Below are 24,108 nucleotides of genomic sequence, written 5' to 3'. Positions count from 1 at the left end.
ACGTCCAGGGAGATGGTGCCATGTTTCGGTGGGCCAGGTCTCCTCTCGGCCTCCGTCTCAGGGGCGATGACTTGGTCATAAATTCTTCAGCCAAGGGGGGAGGGGCGGGGGTGAAGGAGTTTGACTGCTCCATGCCTGGCAGCCAGTCACACAATCACAAGACGAGTTTGAAAACAAAACAGAGCATAAATAACTCTGTAGATGAGCACATGCATGGTGGAAGAGGTCCTAAAGTAAAATAGCTGGCTAATGAGGTGGTTTACAGAGGAGCTGGGACTGAGACACACAAAAAAACAGGAATGTCAAGTAAATAGACTCCCTTTTAAAATGAAAAAAAATTTTTTTTGGTAGCTTGAAGAGTTTCATGAGTGAGAGAAAATAAAGTATTTAAAAAGATTTTCGAAGCAGATAAAAGATAGAACAAAACAGCGCGTTCCCAGCGCAGCTTGGTAGAAGCCGTCTGATAAAGGTTTTGGCAACCCGATGCCCATCTCTAATATAAATGCGTGGCTTCTGAGAAACAAATTTGACAGTATCCACAACACTGGGATATAATATAATGCTAAACAATTAAATAGTGCGGCACAAACATTTAATTAAAAAAAGGTAATTAGAGGAAAAGTGGTGGACAGTTTTCAGCTGTGATGAACGTTGGTATTCTACAATTGGCCTACATGTTTTTTTTACCCTGCTATTATGCTGCAACTTGAAAAAAACGAAAATATCGTAGGCAGTTCAAGGCGGAGACCATGGCATATTAAAATACAGTGAGTGCTCCGTATATACACTGGTGATCCTTAAATGCAAGAGCTGGAAATAACCTGTCAGCAGGTTAAGCCCTTTCTGTTTATATTAACATTATCGACAGAGGCCCTGCTGAGTGACTGCCGACACATCCTGCTGCCGATATGTCTTTACACACCAGGAACTCCTAAAATACCAACATGGGAAGAACAAAGGTCTGTGGTGAAGCCCCAGAACATCACCGCTGAACCTCGAGACATTTAAAGCCAACAATTATCCACTTGTATTCTAGCATTTTACATTTAATTTAATTTGGTAGACACTTATCTTGAGTGATTTACACAAAATCTTCTGGTAATCATAACCACCCTTCCATGAGTGGAATCAGAGTAGATGTAACCTGGAAACAGTTACTATACTGAGTTGTGGCTTTAGCTTTGGTTGCCAGAGTTTTGGGTGACGTCTGGTGAATATCAGCAGAAGAGTTTAGCCTATGCTAGCAAGAATTTCAGCACTGACCTACTGAACATAATCGCATACGATTTGTGGCCTCCACTTCCCAACAGAGTGTAGATATGTGGAATACGAAATTACCTATTTACAACAATTGTGACAGCCAACTAGAAGACATGGGTCAATCAATACCACACGTAGAACACAGGAAATTGCAGGGAAATTATATGCTGTTAAATGATCATACCGTACGCTCCCATGTACCCTACATTCCTTGACTTCCCAAGTCTCTTTGTATTGACAGTGAAGTGTTACAGTAAGAAATTCTAAGGAATTTCCAACTGACAGAGAAAATCCATACAAGAAACCCAATGACTTGGAAAATGTACTCTATTTCTCTGTGAAAGAGAAACGTTTGGGAAGTCTGTGATATGTGGGTAGTTGAGTAGACTGACATGGTCGATATTCATTACACTACCACCCCACTCTACCCATCCCTTATCTCAGACACCCTACCCATCCCTTATCTCAGACACCCTACCCATCCCCTATCTCAGACACCCTACCCATCCCCTATCTCAGACACCCTACCCATCCTATATCTCAGACGCCCTACCCATCCCCTATCTCAGACGCCCTACCCATCCCCTATCTCAGACGCCCTACCCATCCCCTATCTCGGACACCCTACCCATCCCCTATCTCGGACACCCTACCCATCCCCTATCTCGGACACCCTACCCATCCCTTATGTTGGACACCCTACCCATCCTCTATCTCGGACCCCCTACCCATCCCCTATCTCGGACACCCTACCCATCCCCTATGTTGGACACCCTACCCATCCCCTATCTCAGACACCCTACCCATCCCCTATGTCGGACACCCTACCCATCCCCTATCTGAGACACTCTACCCATCCCCTATCTCAGACACCCAGAAAATCCCCTATCCTGGCTTCCCAACCCATCCTCTGTCCAATCATGGCCCCCCTACCCGAACAGCCTTGTCATTGGCTCACTACTCATCCGCTGCTCTGCTCTGTTGTGGACACCCCTGCCCTCTGGCCAACCCCTCTGGCTTAAATGGGGGCTCTAAGGTCCATCTCCGGGTCTCAGGAATGTCATTATCTGACTGTGACAACCCCCTCACCCCCCACCCAACCCACCCCCTCCTTTTTGCAAGAAGGATCCCTTTAATGATTCTCAGTGCGAGTAAATCCTTCGTCTGCAATCCTGGTGTGAAAAGATCAAGGATGTTTAGGCATTATATTGAACAGTGCAAAGGGAGTGATGGAGGAAAACGAAAGAGGGGAAAGAGCCCCAAAGAATGTTATTCATAAGACTGGCAGGGTCCCATACGATTGGCATGCAGGCCGGGGTCAAAGACATCCCTAATACCACTAAGAAATAACTCAGGAGGCGTAGTGTCTTTGCCAGATAGAGATCGTTCCCGCGTGAAATTCAACGCACGTTTATTTTTCCATTCGCTAAACTAGACTTCCACACAGATCCTTTCAGCAGGTGGATGAGGTTCCCTACTTGGTGTCCCAATGTGGATTACGATGCACTGTTTCCTTTTCCACTACAGCAGCTCTGCGCTCGAATTTCAATCGATACACGTCACCTAAGTGAGTTCACATTCGGTCAACACCAAAGCACTCCGACACTCTGACTGTCCGGCACAACAAAACACCACTGGCGTGACATCATCCCGTCCAACCTGAGGCTGTAAGTTGGCCGGTAGTTCAAAGCAAAGACAATTCCTAATCTTAGCCCATCATCAAAGAGTGTGTGATGAACTACTCGTGTAGGAAATGACAAAGTCCCACAGTGCATGGCTATTACCAGTACTAAAACACAGGTCAGGACAGTTCCTCAAAGGGAAACGGGCTCAAACGCCCAGAGGCCCATCAGGGTCGGTTAAGTCTCCAGGACAGCAGGTAGGAGACATCAGACACACTGCCTGGCCTTGTGCCTGGTGACTAAGAGGTTTCGGTCACACCTGTTCTCCCTAAATACCAAAACGGAATCAAACCTTCTTGGTCATCTGCGAGGTCACCCAGCTTGCCCCTAGGCACAGAGAGACGCAAAGGCAATATGAATCACTGTTCCTGACTTTGAATTCATGATTGAAATTGCAAGGTGAAAAGGGGTTTTGAGTCCAAGAAACAGAATAGACGCTTGATGACCCTGTAATACAATATATTGTAGCAGCATATACCAATAAACAGTAATAACAAATATAATACAATATATAGTAACAGCACATTTCATAAAATATAAAGTAATAGTATCTATCATAAAATATATTGAAATAGTGTATATTATACATTGTATAGAAACACCATATATCATACCCTATATAATAATACTATGTCAAACATTATATAGGAATAGCATATATCATACCATATAGTAATAGGATTTATTATAAAATATATATATTAACAGAATTTATCAGACAATATTCTATAAAATAAGGGAGGGAATTGAACAGAGACGCTACATTTGAGGCTAACACTGAATTTAGAGATGACTTATTACAGGCAATTTGCTGATATAAGAAGCCTTTACTAAAGAAATAACAGGTTTGACAAGAAATACATTTACTGATGTGGGTGATTTTTTTATCAGACAACTGATGGCTACAACAATCAAGAAATAGTTAGGCCTAGACAGTCAGTAATTCTGCATCTAAAATGCAAGATTCCAGTTCATTCAAAATTCAAGATTCCAGTTAATTCAGAAGGCATTTCGTTGTTGTTTTGTTGCAATCCCCACTGTCAAACATTGTCAAGGGAAGCCAAGGCAGGACAGTCCCAAGTTACTACTGACTTTGCATGATAGTTCATACCCATGCTTCATTTGTATTTTGCTTTAACGAGTAATGCTCAAAAGACTTAGTAGAGGCCCTAATTTTATCCAGGACCAAACAGCAGTCAGTAAGGCAAGATGATACAGTGTGATAGACTGGAAGAGGGAGTCCAAGGAGGGTGGGCCGGATTTAAACCAACTACTCACTGGGCCATATGTGTACCTGCTGCTGGGGATGTAACCTAGAACAAATACAAACAAGTCTTACACTTTTTCGATCTGACAAATCAATACCGTTTTGCATCTGAACAGTTTCCGTTGTGTATTTGCTCTCAAATTCACTCAGAGAGAGAGAGGACTTCTTCTGCTTCGACTGGCACTGCTTCAGTGTGTTGTCAGTGAGAGAGTTCTGCCTGGTCCCCCAGTGAATTGCATGAAGCTCGTCTCTCAGAGTGGCTTCCTGACAGGCAGGTTCACAAGTTAACACCTCAGCTCCCTGTTCTCCTCTGGTCTGACTGCAGGGGCTCTCAGTCCCGGCTCTGCACTCGCTCTCAATGAGCCTACAAAGGATGAGCAAGGGTGAGGGAGACATGGAGGAAGGAAAGATTGAGGGAAGAAAGCAGAAACAGGTTGGAGCATTTTTCAGGGGTCCTGTCATTTTTATCTGATCAGCCCAGAGCTGTTGGACCACAAATCAAAAACAGAACTCAACAACACAGACAGGAGCTGCGCATTCCAGCCTCCAAAAGGAAAAGCTCCATCCTGGGGGCCAAGCCGGCAACTTCTTCGTGGCCCACCTACGCTCTCTTCCCGGTGTCTCCGTCTCCCTGGTGGATTCTGCGCTGGGATTAAAATCGAGATTCCGGTGGCAATGTTCTGGTGTGTCTCCTGTGTGTATGACACTTCATTGGACATGGGGCCCTGGGCAAATCCCCAACAACTTATGACAACAACGTACAGTGGGGAGGACAAGTATTTGATACGCTGCTGATTTTGCAGGTTTTCCCCACTTACAAAGCATGTAGAGGTCTGCAATTCCAAAAATCCAGAAAATCACGTTGTATGATTTTTAAGGAAATAATTCACATTTTATTGCATGACATGAGTATTTGATATATCAGAAAAGCAGAACTTTATATTTGGTACAGAAACCTTTGTTTGCAATTACAGAGATCATACGTTTCCTGTAGTTCTTGACCAGGTTTGCACACACTGCAGCAGGGATTTTGGCCCACTCCTCCATACAGACCTTCTCCAGATCCTTCAGGTTTCGGAGCTGTCGCTGGGCAATACGGACTTTCAACTCCCTCCAAAGATTTTCTATTGGGTTCAGGTCTGGAGACTGGCTAGGCCACTCCAGGACCTTGAGATGCTTCTTACGGAGCCACTCCTTAGTTACCCTGGCTGTGTGTTTCGGGTCATTGACATGCTGGAAGACCCAGCCACGACCCATTTTCAATGCTCTTACTCTTTTTGTCTCATCAGACCACATGACCTTCTCCCATTCCTCCTCTGGATCATCCAGATGGTCATTGGCAAACTTCAGACGGGCCTGGACATGTGCTGGCTTGAGCAGGGGGACCTTGCGTGCGCTGCAGGATTTTAATCCATGACTGCGTAGTGTGTTACTAATGGTTTTCTTTCAGACTGTGGTCCCAGCTCTCTTCAGGTCATTGACCAGGTCCTGCCGCGTAGTTCTGGGCTGGTCCCTCACCTTCCTCATGATCATTGATGCCCCACGAGGTGAGAAACATTTCATGGAGCCCCAGGCCGAGGGAGATTGACCGTCATCTTGAACTTCCATTTTCTAATAATTGCGCCAACAGCTGCTTGCCTATTGTCCTGTAGCCCATCCCAGCCTTGTGCAGGTCTACAATTTTATCCCTGATGTCCTTACACAGCTCTCTGGTCTTGGCCATTGTGGAGAGGTTGGAGTCTGTTTGATTGAGTGTGTGGACAGGTGTCTTTTATACAGGTAAAGAGTTCAAACAGGTGCAGTTAATACAGGTAATGAGTGGAGAACAGGAGGGCTTCTTAAAGAAAAACTAACAGGTCTGTGAGAGCTGGAATTCTTACTGGTTGGTAGGTGATCAAATACTTATGTCATGCAATAAAATGCAAATTAATTATTTAAATATCATAAAATGTGATTTTCAGGATTTTTGTTTTAGATTCCCTCTCTCACAGTTGACGTGTACCTATGATAAAAATTACAGACCTTTATGTGCTTCGTAAGTAGGAAAACCTGCAAAATCATCAGTGTATCAAATACTTGTTCTCCCCACTGTATAGTGAAATAATACATTTTGCTTCCATCCACCGAACCATCCATGGATGTTCTCTGGAGTTTATGTCTCTGGTGTCTGATACTGCAGCTCTTTTTTGCTAAGACCACCATTATACACACAGGACTGTAATGCTCTGGGCGTTGAAAAGGAAATTCTCTGACTGAGTTTGATTAATTCAATGAGCTGAATCTAACTTGTTCACACACGCACAAGAATGACTGACCTGCATCAACAACTGTATTCCAACATGTAGAGGAGAAATCCTTAATTAATTTCATTTTCCAGTCCTGCAGCAAGTTATGTGTCGTGGTTGAGGCTGAGTGGCAACCCAGTCTCAGGAACAGACGTATCATACTAAACCTGGGATAATAATCCTAATTTAAAGTAGCCATTTGTAAGATTTCTGCTACACAGGAGTATAATTATATTCATATATAAATACAGGTGGTTAACACTAGAACCGCCAGGCCTTTTTTATCCCCTATAACCGCCAGAGCCGAATGATGTTTGGTGTCATTAGCATTGGAATCGCCCCAATTAGCATGGACATTCTCCTCCGCAGCATCACCATCCAGCCATAGCATCTGTTCACCTACTGGGTCGTTATCAAACTATATAGAATATTCTAAAAAAAAAAATAGAAATACAGAATTTGTTTGTATTGAAGGTCTCATCATACTAAAAAAACTACAAAAAAAGAATACATAGAAAAAGAAGAGGTCCGAACAGAATAGGCGGTGAACTGCAGTAGTGGGGCTATCGGGTTGATTTTAGCGGCAATGTAGAGCTCTAGTCTCCTAGATTATTGGCATATAGGATTTTTCTGTAGCTGACATGAAAACATTATCAAAAAACCGAGAGGAGCTATTAGAAAAAGATGAGGCCCGAATTGAAAAGGCTGTGAATGGGGCGTCTTTTCAGGTCTCTCCCGTTGGTTGTAGTGGGGCTATCAGGTTGATTTCAAAACCAATGCATAGATCTAGTCTTTTAGATTAATGGCATATAAGAGCTTTCTATAGGTGACATGGATAAGTTATAGAAAAACCGAGAGGGGTTATTAGAAAAAGATAGAAACAAGATATCTTGGAATTTCGTTTTGTGAATAATTATTTAGACTAAGACATTTGTAAAATATTAATCTTCAGTAAAATAAGCAGAGAACATTCAAAGAGAGATTAATTTTAAGGCGATTTAGTTTATCTTTCCCTCCTAAAATAATGTAGATTTACATTTTCAATTTAGATTTGATGAATTTATTACACAATAAGCTGAATCTCCTATTGAAAAACAGTAACATGTAGTAAGTAGCTATATCATTTGTATTATGTTTCAATAATAGCCTAATTAAGTTTTCATTCATCTGGGAGTATCACACATTCATCCATTGACGTCATGCATTCAGTGAGGGGTGATTAGCGCCTGGGTACCATTTGGGCTTATCTCTAGTTAGCTGATAAAAAAAAAAAATGGTTGTACCACGTGGAATGTCAAATGAAACCATGACTGACGCCACAAACATTCTGATGGCGCAGTAGTTTGCGGAATATTTACAGTTGAATTACGAGACAGCAAGTTGAACCTACGGTTTCTAAGACAGAGTACCTTGCCAATTCACTGTGTCCTAAATGCATGATTGCACGATAGGAGTGAGGCCTTTGAGTACAAGTAGCAACGGAGCCATGACTTATAATGATAATAATATTATAATAACAATAGATTTTGACAGGCTGGTTCCCGTTCTAATCCCACTCTTTCTCTCTCTTCCTGGGTCCCATTATGGCCAAAGCGCCAGGGGCAAGCATTTCATTCACTAAGTTGCCTACATGCACAACATTTTATATACCTAAATATCATCTCCTAGGGTCTAGTGGCTGCTTTGGGATGAACAGTCCAAAAACAGTGTGATAACAGAAGTGTGATTAATGGCGTGCCACACAAGTTGTGCGATTTTTATCCCGACGGGACAATTAATGACTCGGACAAACAAATGATGTGCTTTGCTGAATTCTTACGACACTGCACCCACTCTGACTTCCTTCCAGGGACAAAAAGCTGGGTATAATATTTAGCTAATAAAATGCCCAAACTGTTTTCATAATAATACATTTATCTGTATTGTCTGACAATAACCTAAGAATATAAACTCTATATTCTTCACAAATAAATAAAAACAGTCTTGGGTTAATGTAGAGGCACCCTGTGCATGGTCAACAAGGACCAAGGCTGGTACAGTGTTGAAACCGCTTCGTGCATGTATCTACAGAGTTTGTGTAGATAAAGAGATGACTTGCCTTCACCATTTCATCAGTGAGCACAACAACACTGGAAACATAGCACAACTGCTATGTAGCTAGTCTGTAGCTAGTCTGTTTTCTTCAAATGCACAAGTAGAGATAGTTAAAATATCTCTTATATTTTAGAAATTAGAAATTAAAATATATATATATATATATATATATATATATATATATATATATATATATATATATATATACAGCTCCGGAAAAGATTAAGAGACCACTGCACCTTTTTCTTTCCTTTCCAAAAAAGTTGAAAAGGAAAGTTTTGAGTGAGGAACAGAAGGGTTCAATTTGCAGTGATTTCTTCATTTTACCCTTCTGTTCCTCACTCAAGACCTTCCTTTTTGACTTTTTTGGAAAGGAAAGAAAAACATGCAGTGGTCTCTTAATCTTTTCCGGGGCTGTATGTTTTTTTTAAAGAATCTTAAAAACATTAGATATGTGGAGACGGATTAGAACACATTTTGGAGTGCGTCTGACCACTGCAGTATTTGAATCAAGCATGCATCTACCCAAAGAAAATCTCCGAAATGTCACTTTGACCAAAACAACAGCACTGATGATAATTCAACAATAAAAGTACGTGGAAAATGGGGCCAAACGTGCCAAATAAGAGGGTTTGGTATCCCTGGCGGAATGTGTCAATAGCATAGAAACAACAGTGCTTAACCGGAGGTTTAATTAAATGAATAATCATTAAAAAACACAGCCACATGGCTCTCGGCATAGTGGACATAGAAGCAAATAAAGAACACAGGTCCGTGCTTCACACACAGTTAATACTTCAGCCAGATTTTATCCTAGTGGCACGTCTGGCTGTGAACCTCAGCGTCAGGTAGGTGATCGACGTGTTTATCCTGCTTCAAACGCTGGACCTCAAGTGTCTCCTGTTACACAGCATCAGTCTCACTCATGAGGTTCAGGTACACGCTGGATGAGCTCTCAGTGTTCTCTCTTCCCTGAGAAAACACATGGGCAGACAAAGTGATGTGCTAATGTACACAGGAATGACAAGGTACAAACTCCAGCGGAAGCCAGCGAGAGAGCAGTTTCGATCTCACACCAGGTTTTTGTCTCACGCATTACGTCTCACCCGGCAAAGGCAAGGGTGGTACCAAGGAGCTCCTTAGCTGCAGATATGCCCCTGAATGCCGTGGTTGAGAATAGAGGGTTTCCGCACCTTCTAAGGTGAAATGTCCCTCTTACATATTTTTCCCAGATTAGCGTTGGATCTTTAACCCAAATAAACGCAAAACTGATCTTCACCAAGTGTTGACAATAAATGTTGCCGCCATACCGCGATACGCTCCAAGCCAGGTGTTAGGCATACATGTACCGTTGCCACCCAAGTCCAAACTGTCCGCATGCACGTTTGGGAACATAACCCTGCCATGACAAAAGCCCTAAGTTAGAGACTACAACTTGGGGCTAAACGAGCAAACACAAGAGTAGGGTTTCGGGGTTGATTCCCACTGGTTGCAAAATAGTATAAATATGTAGACACCAACCACGTCACCCTAGGGTGTACGTTAAGTGACTAAAAGATATATAATGGAAGTGTTTTTACTCAAGGTGGAGAAGTGTTAAATAAAACGTAGCTATGAATTTGTATTTATAAATAAGAAACAAAGACTTCCTGTTTTGATCATCAATTAATTTATTTAATTATTGCTGGCTAATCCACTGTGCTCCGATTACATTAGCCATGCAAAGCTTTGAGTCTGAGCACAGTCAACTAGTAAGACATGGTGTCAAACACTGGTGTTTTCCAACTTGACCCACTTTCAGTGTCATGGTCTTTTATTCTCTGTTGTTTAGTATATTCCACTTAACTTAATGCAGTATATCATATGAACAGGAGTGTGCCAGATTTACATTTACTATTTAACCTCTACACCTGAGACCGGGTTGCACTGTTGTTGGTAATATTTACTAAATGTTAAAATGAGAAAACAAGCAATGAATAGTCTAAGGAATCATTATGTAATTTGAACCGTTATGAAATGTCAGTAAAACATAAAAAAATATTGTACTGTTGTTGCTACAATTCACCTAGCTTCAAATCGGAAAATACATTTTACGTGCTGATTGTTTAATATTTATTGTATCCCCTTCCAGACAACCTCATTAATTCCCTAAAGCGACCTCTTCCACTTAGATACAAAATGATGCAATCTGACTTGAAACAATGATACCGACATATTAAAAACAAAAGTCAGACTCATCATTTGACTGTCGTTTCCATGGGTTCCCTAATCACTTCTAAAGCAGGATGTCCCATGCCACCACAAGCCCAGATACCAAATAGCTCTTGAAAACTGGACAGCTCCTGCAGCGCACAACACAACATTAATTTCCCCTGTGTTGTCTAGAACTATTTAAAATTAAATATTAATTGAAACGGTTTCCAAAGCATAACTCCCCCACCCAATTACACACCATCATGAACAGACTTGTGAATGGATGGATCGGCCATGAAGGGGCTGGAATACAATGTGTTCCTCAAGATGAGGGCTCCAACAAGATTAGAAGCTCAGCTAAGGTGGACCTCCGCCTTGTTAATGTAAGAACTCTTTTAAATCTACTCATACAACGATTAAAAGAAGCCCGCACTATTTGTATCCAGCAACTGGGCTACTTAGTATCAAGGAGTATTGCCTAGGCAATATAGATTAACGGGAGATGGACAAGGTGAAAATATTTCTACTATATGTTCACATTCAAATGAAAGTGAAATGAGGATTAGGCCTACTGACAAAAAATAAATTTCAAGTAGCCAAAATACCTTGGAAAAGGTCCGTATTGGACTTAGGTCAGGAAATAAATGGCCACGGAAAAGACTGCGCAGGATTGTACAAATTAAACGCATAGAACCGGCCATTTCCTGGCCACACATTTCTTTCGATCGTTCACACGTACAGTCGACCTCCACTCGGCGCTCCAAACCGCGTTCGATCTTCTGATCTTATGCCGACATCGGCAGGACATATGTGTGCTATCTGGGAATGGCATCGTCTGAAGACTGACATGTTCAGGAACATGCCGCCTCAGTCCACCAAGTAACCCTGTAGGCTAATGTAATCAAATAGGGCTAATGCAGTGGAATGATCACATGTTACAGGAGGCATTAGGACGCCATAAACATTTGATGTGATTCTCCTTGACTGACGATGAGCTGTACACATGAAGCCGCGTTGGTCGTGAACTTCAAACCGCTCCCATGGGACACCAAGCTCAAGGCAGTGAGGTCAGATGTCATGACCTGGTTGGTTCAGATGGTAGCGGAGTGTTTTCTGTGCCTCTGGACATGGAGTACCTGTCACAAAGAGAAAGTTCATCTGTCTGCACTAGACAGGCACGGCATTTTGACCCCCCCTGCCGTGATGTGGACCTCCCACGATAGCAGCTGGAAAACACACCAGCCGCACACTGATTGAATCAAAGTTTATTCAGCACCAAACGGAGTGGCGGAGAAACCCCTCCCAGGCGACACATGGAGCAGAATCGCAAGCTTCACGGAGGCTTTGGCCCTGTAAAAATATCCTCGATAGATACGCACGCGCTGATATTCAGCCACTCTGCAGAGCGCCCTCGTGGAACCCCTTTGTTTCCTCCACTGGGTGTCTGTGGTTTCCAGATGCCCCTGCGCTCACGAGTCCCATCAGGCTGATTCTGAAACTGAGAAAATCCCCCACCGGCAGCGCTAGACCCCCCCCAGGCCAGAGGAGGCCCCACAGTCACAGGCCTGCCTAGGCACGCACCTGCCAAGCTCCGTAGCCGCTGCTCCCCCCGTGTTCTCCCCTGCAGTGTATTCCCCCGGCGTCCTGCCTCCATCGGCCCAGGCCTCTCCTGCGTCTGGGCTCCTCTCTCGCTCAGTTGAGACATGTCGCTCGCGGCTTCCAAGAAGCGAGGCGAAGCAGGCAGACTCAGCTATGACACACGCACACACAACGCGCGCGCGCACACACGCGTGCACGTGAAATGCCTGGCACCCATAGGATTTCCCCCCCGGGTCTGATTCTCATTAGCACCTATCCAAAGATACCCTACGCTTTCATCTCGTCAGTCCATCACAGACCAAGTGAGGCGCATCCTTTACAAACAAAATCAGACAGACACACGGTGCCTCGGCATGTTGTCTAAACAGGCAACGTCCACAAGAGAGCCCCGGGGCACTTGGGTAATTTACTTCATCAGACCTCCACACGTCAGCAGTTTACCAGGCAGAGGGCGGCATGATCTGATTGGCTATCGCAGCGCCAAGGATGGGCTTCACCACAGCAGGCGGCTCGGCGCAGGGCAGGACATCCACTCAGGTCCGCCCTGTGGCATGCTAGGAGATTAATGGCCAGTTGCACAGCTAGCAGACTGTGTAATTATGTTACTTAGTCACTCAGTCACTTCAGACAGAGTGAAGTCAGAAACACTTGAGCACAGTGGCAGGATATGGATTGGCAGGCACACTCATATGTTCCTCCCTCGCGCCTGAGTAAACACATTCTTAGATTAATGGATAAGAGAAAGATAGATGAATGATGACCCTTCTCAAATTCCGACCAGCACATCAGTCAGAGGTCTATTTTCGGGAAAGGGAACATACAAATATTTATTTAGTAGGGATATTTTGCTTCCACGGATGGATATTTATGAATACCAACATATATTTCAAATGTTCTAAAAGAACAAACCTCAGTCGTCCAAAGTCTCTGCGAATTCAGGCGAAGTTACTTTAGCTTTACGTTGCAATTTTCACTCTTTCTCTGTATGGCGTACCACAGTGGAGGTTGACCTGGTCACCTGGATCTGTATCTTAGTTTGGAATATTTCTGTACATTATCGATCACTTAGTACAAGAAGAGCATGTTTCAGGCCGGGCAGTGGTGACGCTTTATAGTCTCATATGTCCCAGTGGCTCAGCCGCAGTAATAGTCAAGCCAATCAGCCTGTTCTTTCTGAGCATAAGCCCCACTGGCAAGCGATGATACCTGGGAACCTGCCTTAACAATGCTCACCTGTATTCCAGAGAAAGATCAAAAAGCTAAATGTGTGGGAGGGGGTTGTGGCTCGGGGAGAGAACAACACACACATGAGCTGTGAACAGCTCTCTCCCCCCCCCCCCCCCCCACTTCAATGGCTCAGCCTTTCTGCTAGGGTGGAGTAGAGCAGAGCAGTAGCACAATCATCTGTCAGAGTCAATGGCAGCAACGATGGGGTTGCGCCCCACAGGGGGGTCATAGGTCATCCACAGTGGTCCTCTGATCTGATCGGTGCTGATTGTTCCTGGCGATTCTGCCGCCCTGCCTCTTTCCCTCCGCGATCCAGGTTGTCTGAGTGATGGTGTGCGTCTTCGGTTTCACTAGCAGCATCTCTCGCACTTGGATCCTTCTGCCGTGTCACCGGCCCTGCCTGGGGATTGTCTGCCCACAACCTGCCCTGACACTTCCTAACCAAACTGGTTGGTGGACTGGTTGGTGGACAATATTTCTAGGTTTTGGTTCGCTTTGGTGCAGATTTTTCCAATAGATTTTTTTCCGATAAATGTTTTTACAAGACAATGTTCCCTGGGTCAGAGTCTACACCCCTCGGTGTTAGTGATAAATGATGATCTTTCGGACGTTATGGATGAGATTCTTTGTTGTTATTGAATGAGAGACAACTCGTTTTCATACAAACATTGTCACTTAAGAAATAGGGCACCAAACCCCTTTGCACAACTATGACGTCCTTGAGACATCAAAATTTATTCTGATTTTGATCGTAGATTATTTCCTATTTTTCTGGAAGTGTTACCAGGGTTATAGCTACAGTGTCTCAAGAGGGACAAACATGAGAATTTTCCCAGCAAATCACTTCTTAAGGAGTGTACAAGCCACAGACGTTTTCCACGCTTTACAAAGATTGGCTAGGGCCCAAACAAATGTGGGCAAATTCTGTGGGCACCTTAACAACACATTCTCTTTTGCTTCTCTTTTTCTCTCAGTTTCTATTTCTCTCTGTCTCGTACACACACTCACTCACACACACACACACAAGCATGCAAGGGCATGTGCCGCAGCACACATGCACACTCAAACACGCACATGCATGTACTTACAGTAGCATGTACATGCACTCACACTGGCCAGCCCTGGTCTTCCACTGAAATAGGCCAGGGCACTTGTGTGTCCCTCTCAAATACGCCTGTGTACACTTGAGAAAATGCAAAATCAGTAAATCAGATTAGGATAGCGAGTGTTCGGAGTCAATTCAACTTGAGAAAGGCTACTGGTAAATTATATAGTCCTGGACGATTCCATGCCAGGACAGCCTAGAAGTATTTGGGGCATCTAAGAATGTTCTGGCAAGTTCCACATGGACAGTTCATTGTGAGAAAGAATGTCGGACATGCTGTTTATATCGGTATACCACTATGTCACCTACATGACCCGTAACCAGTGAGATTGTCCCGTTCAATGTGTTGGTGGGGATTGTTGACATATATTTGACATCCGTACTTGAGACTCCTATTTGACATCCTATTTGAAACAGTTTTATTTTTCCATCTTTATAAAATAATGTTAGTAGAAGCTATTGAAATAAAAATACAATTCAGAGTGGGCCGTCACTTTTCATAAAACACCAATTTTTGTTTTGTAGTACTTTCAGATTAAACATTCTTAACGGATGAATGGTTAACTCTGAAATGTCAGAAATTAAAAAATTACGATTCTTTAGTTTACAACTGTTAACAACCCTCCCTTCAAAGGAATGTTATATGGTTGACATTTTCAAGGAAATCATAGTATTTATTTATCAACTATATACAGGATGGCAAAATGCCTCGTCTGGGCAATTTTCTTGTGATGAATAAGCGTTTCAAACATTGTTTCCTCTCAGTTAAGTATCTAAGAGAGAAACACAAGAACAATCTAAGTTTTCAAAAAAAATAATCAAATTCTCCAGGCTTGTAATCAGCCCAGTAGCTGTTTATCTTACAGGACAAATCTACAGCATTGCACCATATTGCATAGATGGGTAAGGGCATGCTTGTGTGGTTCATGAAACAAATTTGCATACACAAGTGCATGAATGAATGAATAAATAATAAAGTTACAAAAACACATAACTACTTCATAGCAATAATAGCTTCTGGAAGGTGCTGTGCAGTTGTGTTTCAGCCTGTCATCACACTAAGCGTGTTAAAACACGGACACGGCGAACATCACCTTTTCCCCGCCTTCCCTTATCTCACGAGAAAAAACAGGCAATTAAAATTAATTACCTCAGTGAAACTATAATGGTTTCTGGCATCCCCGGCTGATCAGGGCTGTCTCGTCATGATGACTAATCCAAGTTCAGCCACGTCTATATTCCTGCCCGCTGGTGAGGCACTGGGTGTTTGAGGAATGCCACATGTCTGTTACCACTCTCTCAACTGCAACACACACACCCACACACACATTCTTAAATCACAGATGCACTAATTGTGCAACTTCAGTAGGAAACCCTGAATGAGAACCGTGAAATAACGGTGTTTCCTTTTCGAGTGTTATTATTGGGGCCTATATGGGCCCTTCCCCAGGGGATGAACCAACAGACAGGTTCATTTCTGTTATCTTCCGGATCATCAAGACCTGCCGGGTCTAACAAAGGGGAGCACTTACTAATAGGTCACATCCCTTCCACGAAGAGGGCCGCTTAGCTTCTGTTCCTGTGAAGAAAAAAAAACGACAAGTAGCAACACTCACTTCAGCTGCATTAAGCACTTGTGATGCCAATAAAACACTCACTAAATCAACCCAACCCCCACAGAAAAGCAATAATCAACCCGACCTCCGGCGAATCCAACTCTGAGCACAGAACACATTCAAATCAACGGGACAAAAAGCTACATTTGTATATCGAGAGGCGACCCTTCTCCTTCCGAACAATACGGCCCTCTTCTGAGGGCCTCCTTGGCATCTCACCCTCCCTGCTATTGAGACAGTGAGTTCAGGGAGGGCACTCGGTTTCACTCAATGGCAGTGGATCCTATAGATAGCTTCTCCTCAGAAAGGAATGCACCAGAGACTGTGGGACTGTGTAGGGGTAGGCCCTAGGTTTGGCCGTGCAGCTACATGACACACGACCCCCCTTCTCCCTCCCTCCCCTGTGTTGCAGGTCCCTCGCGCTGGGCCAGCAGTATTCGTCGCTGGGCTCCCAACCCATCCTGTGCGGCTCGATCCCTGGTCTGGTACCTAAGCAACTGCGTTTCTGTCGCAACTACATCGAGATCATGCCCAGCGTGGCAGAGGGCGTGAAGCTGGGCATCCAGGAGTGCCAGCACCAGTTCAGAGGCCGTCGTTGGAACTGCACCACCATCAAGGACAACCTGGCCATCTTCGGTCCCGTGCTAGACAAAGGTAGGCTTCTTGTTCAGGCAGGACTCATTGCTTGAAGAATGCCCCTAATTTCTCTGTGAAAAAAATTATAAAATGGCGAGTAAAAAGTATCAATTGGTCTGAAGCTGAAAATAGTAAATGGAATGTGAGTATTTTTAATTCTGTACTCTGTCAATGTTGGAGAAACTGCTTTGATTTTACAGTAGCTGTCTTGTTCCTTCTTCAAAACAATGCGTAGGCCTAGTTTTCAAATAGCCTGAGAGAAAATTCCTTTTCTAAGGAGGTGTTTAAAGGGTATGTAACAGATTTATTAGACTATATGAATTACTCTCAAAGTTCATAGAAAAAAATTATATAAAACAAATAAATAGGTTACAGCATCTGACTTCAGCAGGGATTTGAGTACGAATAAACTGCTTCTCATATCAGTGAAAAACTAACATGAAAGGACATAACAGTGACACAATGGAAAACACAAGGTGTAAACAAATATGAGGATATATAAGTAGAGTAAGCCAGAAGAAAAATCTGTTTGTGCCTCTACTCAACATGACCTGCAGTGTAATTATAATAATAAACACCTTTCCTTTGAGCAATGAGTAACAAGCGCCGATATGAGCACTGACAGATTATTCAACGTCCACCGTCTCGAACGCCAACATCACATTTCCCTTCCGACTGTGTCTTCTGGGATTCCCAATCTTGTTGATGTTTTCTGACATGAAAGACGATTAGTCTCTCATCTCTCAAGAATAATCTTTCAAGAATAGCTCACACAATTAAAGCTGATGCTGGAGATCATTTATCAACCTTTTTTTTTTTTTTTTACACTGAATACTAATCATCAACGGTCTCAACACTGATTGGGTGCTTTAAACAATCTGATACAATAACACAGAACGCACAAAGAAAAAAGAACCCAGGGTGGTTGGAGGAGGCCTTTAAATCCCTAATGATAAAGATGGGACTTTGTGTTGCGGAGTGAGGCTGCTGATTGGAAATTAATTAGCCTGCAAGTCAGAGGTGAAAGGATCTGGGCAGGAATGGGCAGCGTGAAACTCCCTCACTCTCCTCAATAAAAGACAAATAAAAAAAAGGGAGAGGGGAGGCCAAATGAGATTACAGGCAATAGAAAAGGGATGGGGGGCTCAGCTCAACCCCTACTGTGCATGAAGACCAGGGGGCGACTCACATAGCCCGGCTCCCACGGACACCCCATTCACACGCCCTTTTGACTCGGTCATGAAAACAGGCTGAAAGGGAATCTCCCAACCTACCCCGGGCCGGCACGTCGGGCTGAGGTGGAAGGAAGGCAGGGGGTGCTGGCGAGGGAGGAGGGGGCACGCCGAGTCGGGAGTGATGGACGAGGCATTGGCGAGGTACAGGGACCAGACCAGGGTGGCTATGCCGATCCATTATGGTGTCTTCGGGGGGTGGGGGTGTGGGGGGGGGGGGGGGGGGGGGGGGGTCAAAATTGAGGGTGCACAGCGGCAGTGGTGGAAGTAGAGGATTGGGGTTTTTTTCGGGGTGGCGGCAGAGGGAGGGTGTCGGGACGGACGGGGGGGATAGGGAATGCCAGCTCTGGGCAGAGCAGGGCTGTGGGGGCGCGAGTCGCTGGGGCCTTTGTGTGGGTAATACAGTGTGACACAAGGGAAACAAAGGCGGATTGATGGGCCCAGCAGGTAGCAGGAGCAGCGCTAGCCTTGGCTGAAAGCCAGAGCTCCAGGGGCCCACAGCTCACAGGGTCCCGTTGTGGAGCCCAGCAGGGTTTGCCAAGGCTAGCTGGGACGCCTCCTCGCCTCTTAACCAGAGGTGTTTGCGATCCAACACACATTCACAGGTTATCACATAGAAAAAATGTGCTTTATAACTATTTAACCTGGAATGATCTGGGAGTTTTTTTTATTTTTTTTATTTTGGGAACTTGACACGAGTTGTACAGTCGTGGTTTTGTGACCACATACAAGAACTGTTAAATGATAGGATATTGTGTGGTACGTTTTCATGAAGACAACAGAGGTGATGCTTAGTGGCACCGGTAATGTAGTTACTGCTGCATTTCCACTCCCCAGGGTTTCTCCTCAGAGCAACCACTATGACCTCTCACCCTACAATGAACTATGAACCCATTTGGCCAATCTCATGGAGGCTTCGCCTAAATAAAGTGCTCAGTATGTTTCTCTGTGTCTATTGCAAATAAACACCACAAAAACTACCGATGGACTCACCCTGTGGAAAAACTAACTTCCCACAGGTGTGTTTTAGGGAACACTACGTACTGCAGTCAGTTTTGGACGGGTGGGTCCAAGCAAGGCCTCCATAGATGCTTTTTAGAGCACCTATAGTGCAGAGTTGACCATACACTTGCCCCTCAGCTTTGTGCGCGCGCGCGTGTGTGTGTGTGTATTGTGTGTTCGTGTGTTTGAGAAATGGCTGTGCCCCCAGTAAGTGTGCTGCAACTGTGAGACAATGGTATCTGGTTACATAATAAACTGTTGCGTTCAGAGGAGGCGTAACTCCATCTCTCGGCACAAACGCACCGCGGAGCAGTTATACTGCTCAGTTTCTACCCAGAGGCCCAGTGGGCTCTGACAGGAGGAGGAGGATGGAGGAAGAGGGGGGAAACTACATTCCCGAAACACTATCCAGACGCAAAAAACAGCACACCTCAGGGATGACATAAGGCCACTGAACATCAGGCCCTGCTGACATCAGCCACAACAGGATGATGTCACAGTCGGTGGACATGTCTCTTGTAGCCGTCTCTCCGAAGCCTTCCAGAATCTGCAGGCCATGAGTAGACCGATCTACACTTAGAAGGAGCTGCGATGATGAGCAATGAGAAAAATATCTCCCAGTTTTTTCCCAAACTGATCAGAACCCAATATTGTAACTCCTCTTAAGGACTTCCCTCTGGGTGGGGGGGCAACATGTGTCAAGCAAGTATTTATTGCTATGATCTTCAAGGTATGAATACCTGCTTGAAGGTGAAAAGATGTGTTCAAAGGTGTGTGCCTCGGGGTAATCCTTTTCATTACTCCTGCTTTATGGAAGCTGGCAGCGCAGACGATTGCAGAAACTGTTTTGTTAAGATGGCACTAAAAAGTGATTGATTGAATTCACCCCCTTTCGTCTTTTTTCCTAGCAACCAGGGAATCTGCTTTCGTCCATGCCATCGCTTCAGCCGGGGTGGCGTTCGCCGTGACGCGGTCCTGCGCCGAGGGCACGTCCACCATGTGTGGCTGCGACTCCCACCACAAGGGCCCGCCGGGAGAGGGCTGGAAGTGGGGTGGTTGCAGCGAGGATGCGGAGTTCGGCGTGCTGGTGTCCAGGGAGTTTGCCGACGCACGAGAGAACCGCCCTGACGCGCGCTCTGCCATGAACCGGCACAACAACGAGGCAGGACGCACGGTAAAGGCCCGACTGAGCGTAGAGCGTACTGCAAAACTATAATTATATACATCGGGCTTTACCTTCTTCAGTGCTACACGGTTGTGTCATAGCAGCTGGTAACAGCCATGTACGTTCATGTAAACACATGCTGTACATAAGTGTTTACAACACATGCAGGCGGGATTCAGCGGGCAACCCTAATCCCATTCAGAACAGATACCATATATCACTACACAATAAAACGGGAAAACCCTGAACACACCCAGCCCCGTAGCTAAAGAAAGGTAAAAAGCACAGTAGTAAAAAAAGACAATGAACAAAGATCTGCTTGTTTTGCAATCGGACAGAATTATCCACAGTAAACATTACCATACCAGCTTACAAATTCTATGACAGGAAGGATTTCGGTGTTTGACTGAAGTTCAGTCCACATTTCTGTAAATTTCCGCACTTCATCTTGACTGAATGGATAATTATCTGATGTTAAAAAAAATAAAAATGGCCCTGCCTTACAAGCCTTGCATCCCAAATGAAATGTCCTGACAGACAAATGGCCTGGGTTAGTTCAGGGGGAAGAGAGGAGAATCAGCTCGGACTTAAACCATCACTCACTGCTGTCATTGCTCAGTTCAATATCTGGCGAGCTGCTCCACACCAGCACGCTGAGGGGCAATTGGAGAGACCACACGGCAACAAGGCAGCCCTTTGATCTGACTAGACAGGAGCAGCGAGACCACAGGAGCTGCAATATGGTAGGCAGCCCTGTCAGGAACCCATCTCTCTCTCTCTCTCTCTCTCTCTCTCTCCCTCTCCCTCTCTCTCTCTCGCCCTGAACCCAGTCGCCCCACCTGGCCCTCTCACGCTCCATTGTTGCCCCCCCCCCCCCAGGGCCCCTGGGAGATGCCAGGGGCTTGACGAGCCCAGGACATGATGTCAGACCTCAGAACCCCTCCACCGCTCACCGCCCCCTCTCGCCCCAAAGGTGCAACAAACACCTGCCTTCTGCTGCAGCTGGGGGAATTCTACTGCTAAATATAGCCGCGGGATGAAAGCAAAACAAATCTAAACAAAGACAAGAGAGGCCTGGTGGCAGTGCACACGTGAGCCCGGTGACTTTAGAGGGAATTAGCTGCTGCACACTGCAAAAACCTCCCTCTGTTTCACAGCGGCCTGTACTACACCTGCAATCAGGCAGCTAGCCTGCCCTCCCCAACCCACAGGCCGGCGCTTGGGGCTCACCAATCTAGGTGACTGGTGAGAGGGGTCGATCAAATGGGCTGCGGGGGGGGGGGGGGGGTAATAGACCAAACAAGGCAAGCGACGGACGAAGCACATGATCCCAGACTAAACAGACTGAAACCCAGGCCAAGCGAGCAGACGTAAATGGGAATATGAACAAGCTATCAGTTGAAATCACATATATTACTGTCTTTCTGCCGTTCACCGTCTTCCTCGTTTTTTTTTTCTTCTCCTCCAGACCATCCTTGACCACATGCACCTGCGCTGCAAATGCCACGGCCTGTCTGGCAGCTGCGAGGTGAAAACGTGCTGGTGGGCGCAGCCCGACTTCCGCATGCTGGGCGACTACCTGAAGGACAAGTACGACAGCGCCTCGGAGATGGTGGTGGAGAAGCACCGGGAGTCGCGCGGCTGGGTCGAGACGCTGCGAGCCAGATACGCCTTCTTCAAACACCCCACGGAGCGCGACCTGGTGTACTACGAGGGCTCGCCGAACTTCTGCGAGCCCAACCCGGAGACGGGCTCGTTTGGCACGCGCGACCGCGCCTGCAACGTGTCCTCGCACGGCATCGAGGGCTGCGACCTGCTCTGCTGCGGCAGGGGCCACAACACCCGGACTGAGAAGCGCAAGGAGAAGTGCCACTGTATCTTCCACTGGTGCTGCTACGTAAGCTGCCAGGAGTGCGTGCGCGTCTACGACGTTCACACGTGCAAGTGACACTCGACGGGCCACACGGAAACGATGGACCGCAGAGATATCACAGACACATACGCTGCATTCGTCACATACACAACAGGACACAGGTACAGACAGAGGCACAGGCGGGCATGACACTTCTTTGCTGGAACTCTAGACTTCTACAACCTTGTAATAAAAAGGTCACGTCCCCATATCTTTATTCCCTGCCCTGCATCCTCCATAGTGGGGGGCATAATCATTGGAACAACCTTAATCACGCAAATGCCAGCCCTAGCCTTTTGGGGGGGGCCCTAAGCGAAATTTGATTTAGGGGCACCCTAGCAGTTAGGGGCCCTAAGAAACCGCGCGTAGGTCGCTTATGCCTAGGGCCGGCACTGGTAATCTGTTTTAACTTCTTCAGTTCCTGCAGCATTGGGCTATGACCACTTCTTAATTTATTTCCTCCACATGGCTGCGTCACCGAGGACTTTCCTGTCCATTGCTATCCAACAGACATCTATTTCAACTAACAGCTGATTTCGGCAGCGCGTAACCTTGTTGGTCCACTACAGAGAAACTACAGCGGTCCGTTAACGACAGCTGTCGGTCCACAATATAACTGAACACACGACAGCAGCCCAGGGACCTACCACTTTAACTACTGAACCCCACTTAGCGGGCTGCTACTGGACCCCTCCCCTCCTTAACTACTGAGCTGGTGAAATCGCCCCGAATCCCAGCACAATGTACGGATTCTGAACTGCAGCAGATGCCTGGCTGAGATGCTTAGAGCCTGCTTTTATAACCCCACATATCTGAAATATTATCAACGGGCCGGGACTGGAGGTGGTACGCAGGAGGGGACGTGTGTACCAAACAAACACGCCGGTTTCTACTAATGAACATTTTTGCACATGCACTATTCAGCAGTACAGGAAGTGTGTTGAGGTGGTGAAACATTGGCTATTGTTATTTATGAGAGCAAATGCATTCTTGTCTTAACCTGTTACGTTCTAACATTCATATTCACCGAGATGGTTTAGAGAAATTTTGCTGGAATTCCCACAGATTATGTAACATTAGCCTGTTTTAAAGTATTTGAGGAGGTTACAATGAATTGTCACAGAGAAGAAAACGTTGTCATCAAAAGAACTGGTAGAGGGTTTGGCTATAAGAGATTACGTCATTGGATTTACATTGAATTCACCAGTTAAATTTGCAATTGCCCAATGCTGATAAGAAAACTCACTATCAGCCTAATAGCGACAGTGGGATTTGATTTTATCTAACAACTGCAGGTCCATAACATTAGGTTCCTCAACGGGTTGTAAAGTCTGTGTCTAAGAATACTCTCACCGGTGACATGTAACGACCCTGAAAAGTGTCATTACAGTCGTCAAAATCTCCTTTCCTCATCCCTCCTTCCCTATTTGCCACTGATGTGAAATATCTCGACAACAGAAACAGTTGAGTTTCGGTGGGAAACAAATTGCAGAGGCGAGGGTTGGAGGGATACTTCGCCTACTGGAAGAGGTGAATTGATTGAGATTGAGTTCGCACTGACTGCCAGTGACAGGTCTAACGTTGGAGGGTGGAGGGAGGCACGATGGAACAAACTGGGAAGTTTCCACACACGTTCTGCCAGTCCAACATGCCTCCTATTCATTATATGTAACAAGATAAATTAAAACTTACCCAGATAGTTTAGCCTCCTCGCTGTGATATAGCTTAACATCGGCGTCACCCTCTTAAAAGCCCTCTACCCCGTCCCCTGTGTTGAGTTCCTTCGTTTCTTTCCCGCTATATCCAAAGTTTTGTACAAAGGTTTTTAAAGTT

General features: G+C 45.3%; 1 protein-coding gene across 1 annotated transcript in view; it reads left to right on the top strand.

Annotated features, from left to right (window-relative positions):
• Window positions 1–24,083, top strand: part of wnt3 (wingless-type MMTV integration site family, member 3) — a 27,060-nt gene extending 2,977 nt beyond the window's left edge. Inside the window, exons 2-4 of the mRNA XM_010866336.3 lie at window positions 16,741–16,982; window positions 20,107–20,372; window positions 21,832–24,083. Of these exons, the coding sequence (XP_010864638.1) occupies window positions 16,741–16,982; window positions 20,107–20,372; window positions 21,832–22,311 (988 nt within the window). The 3' untranslated portion in view covers window positions 22,312–24,083. The remainder of the gene's footprint in view (window positions 1–16,740; window positions 16,983–20,106; window positions 20,373–21,831) is intronic.
• The last annotated feature ends 25 nt before the right edge of the window (window positions 24,084–24,108 follow it).

The sequence above is a fragment of the Esox lucius genome, chromosome 5, assembly GCF_011004845.1.
Source record: "Esox lucius isolate fEsoLuc1 chromosome 5, fEsoLuc1.pri, whole genome shotgun sequence".
NCBI lineage: Eukaryota > Metazoa > Chordata > Actinopteri > Esociformes > Esocidae > Esox > Esox lucius.
The sequence above is the reverse complement of the archived record's forward strand: the minus strand, read 5'-3'. Positions and strand labels throughout refer to the sequence as shown.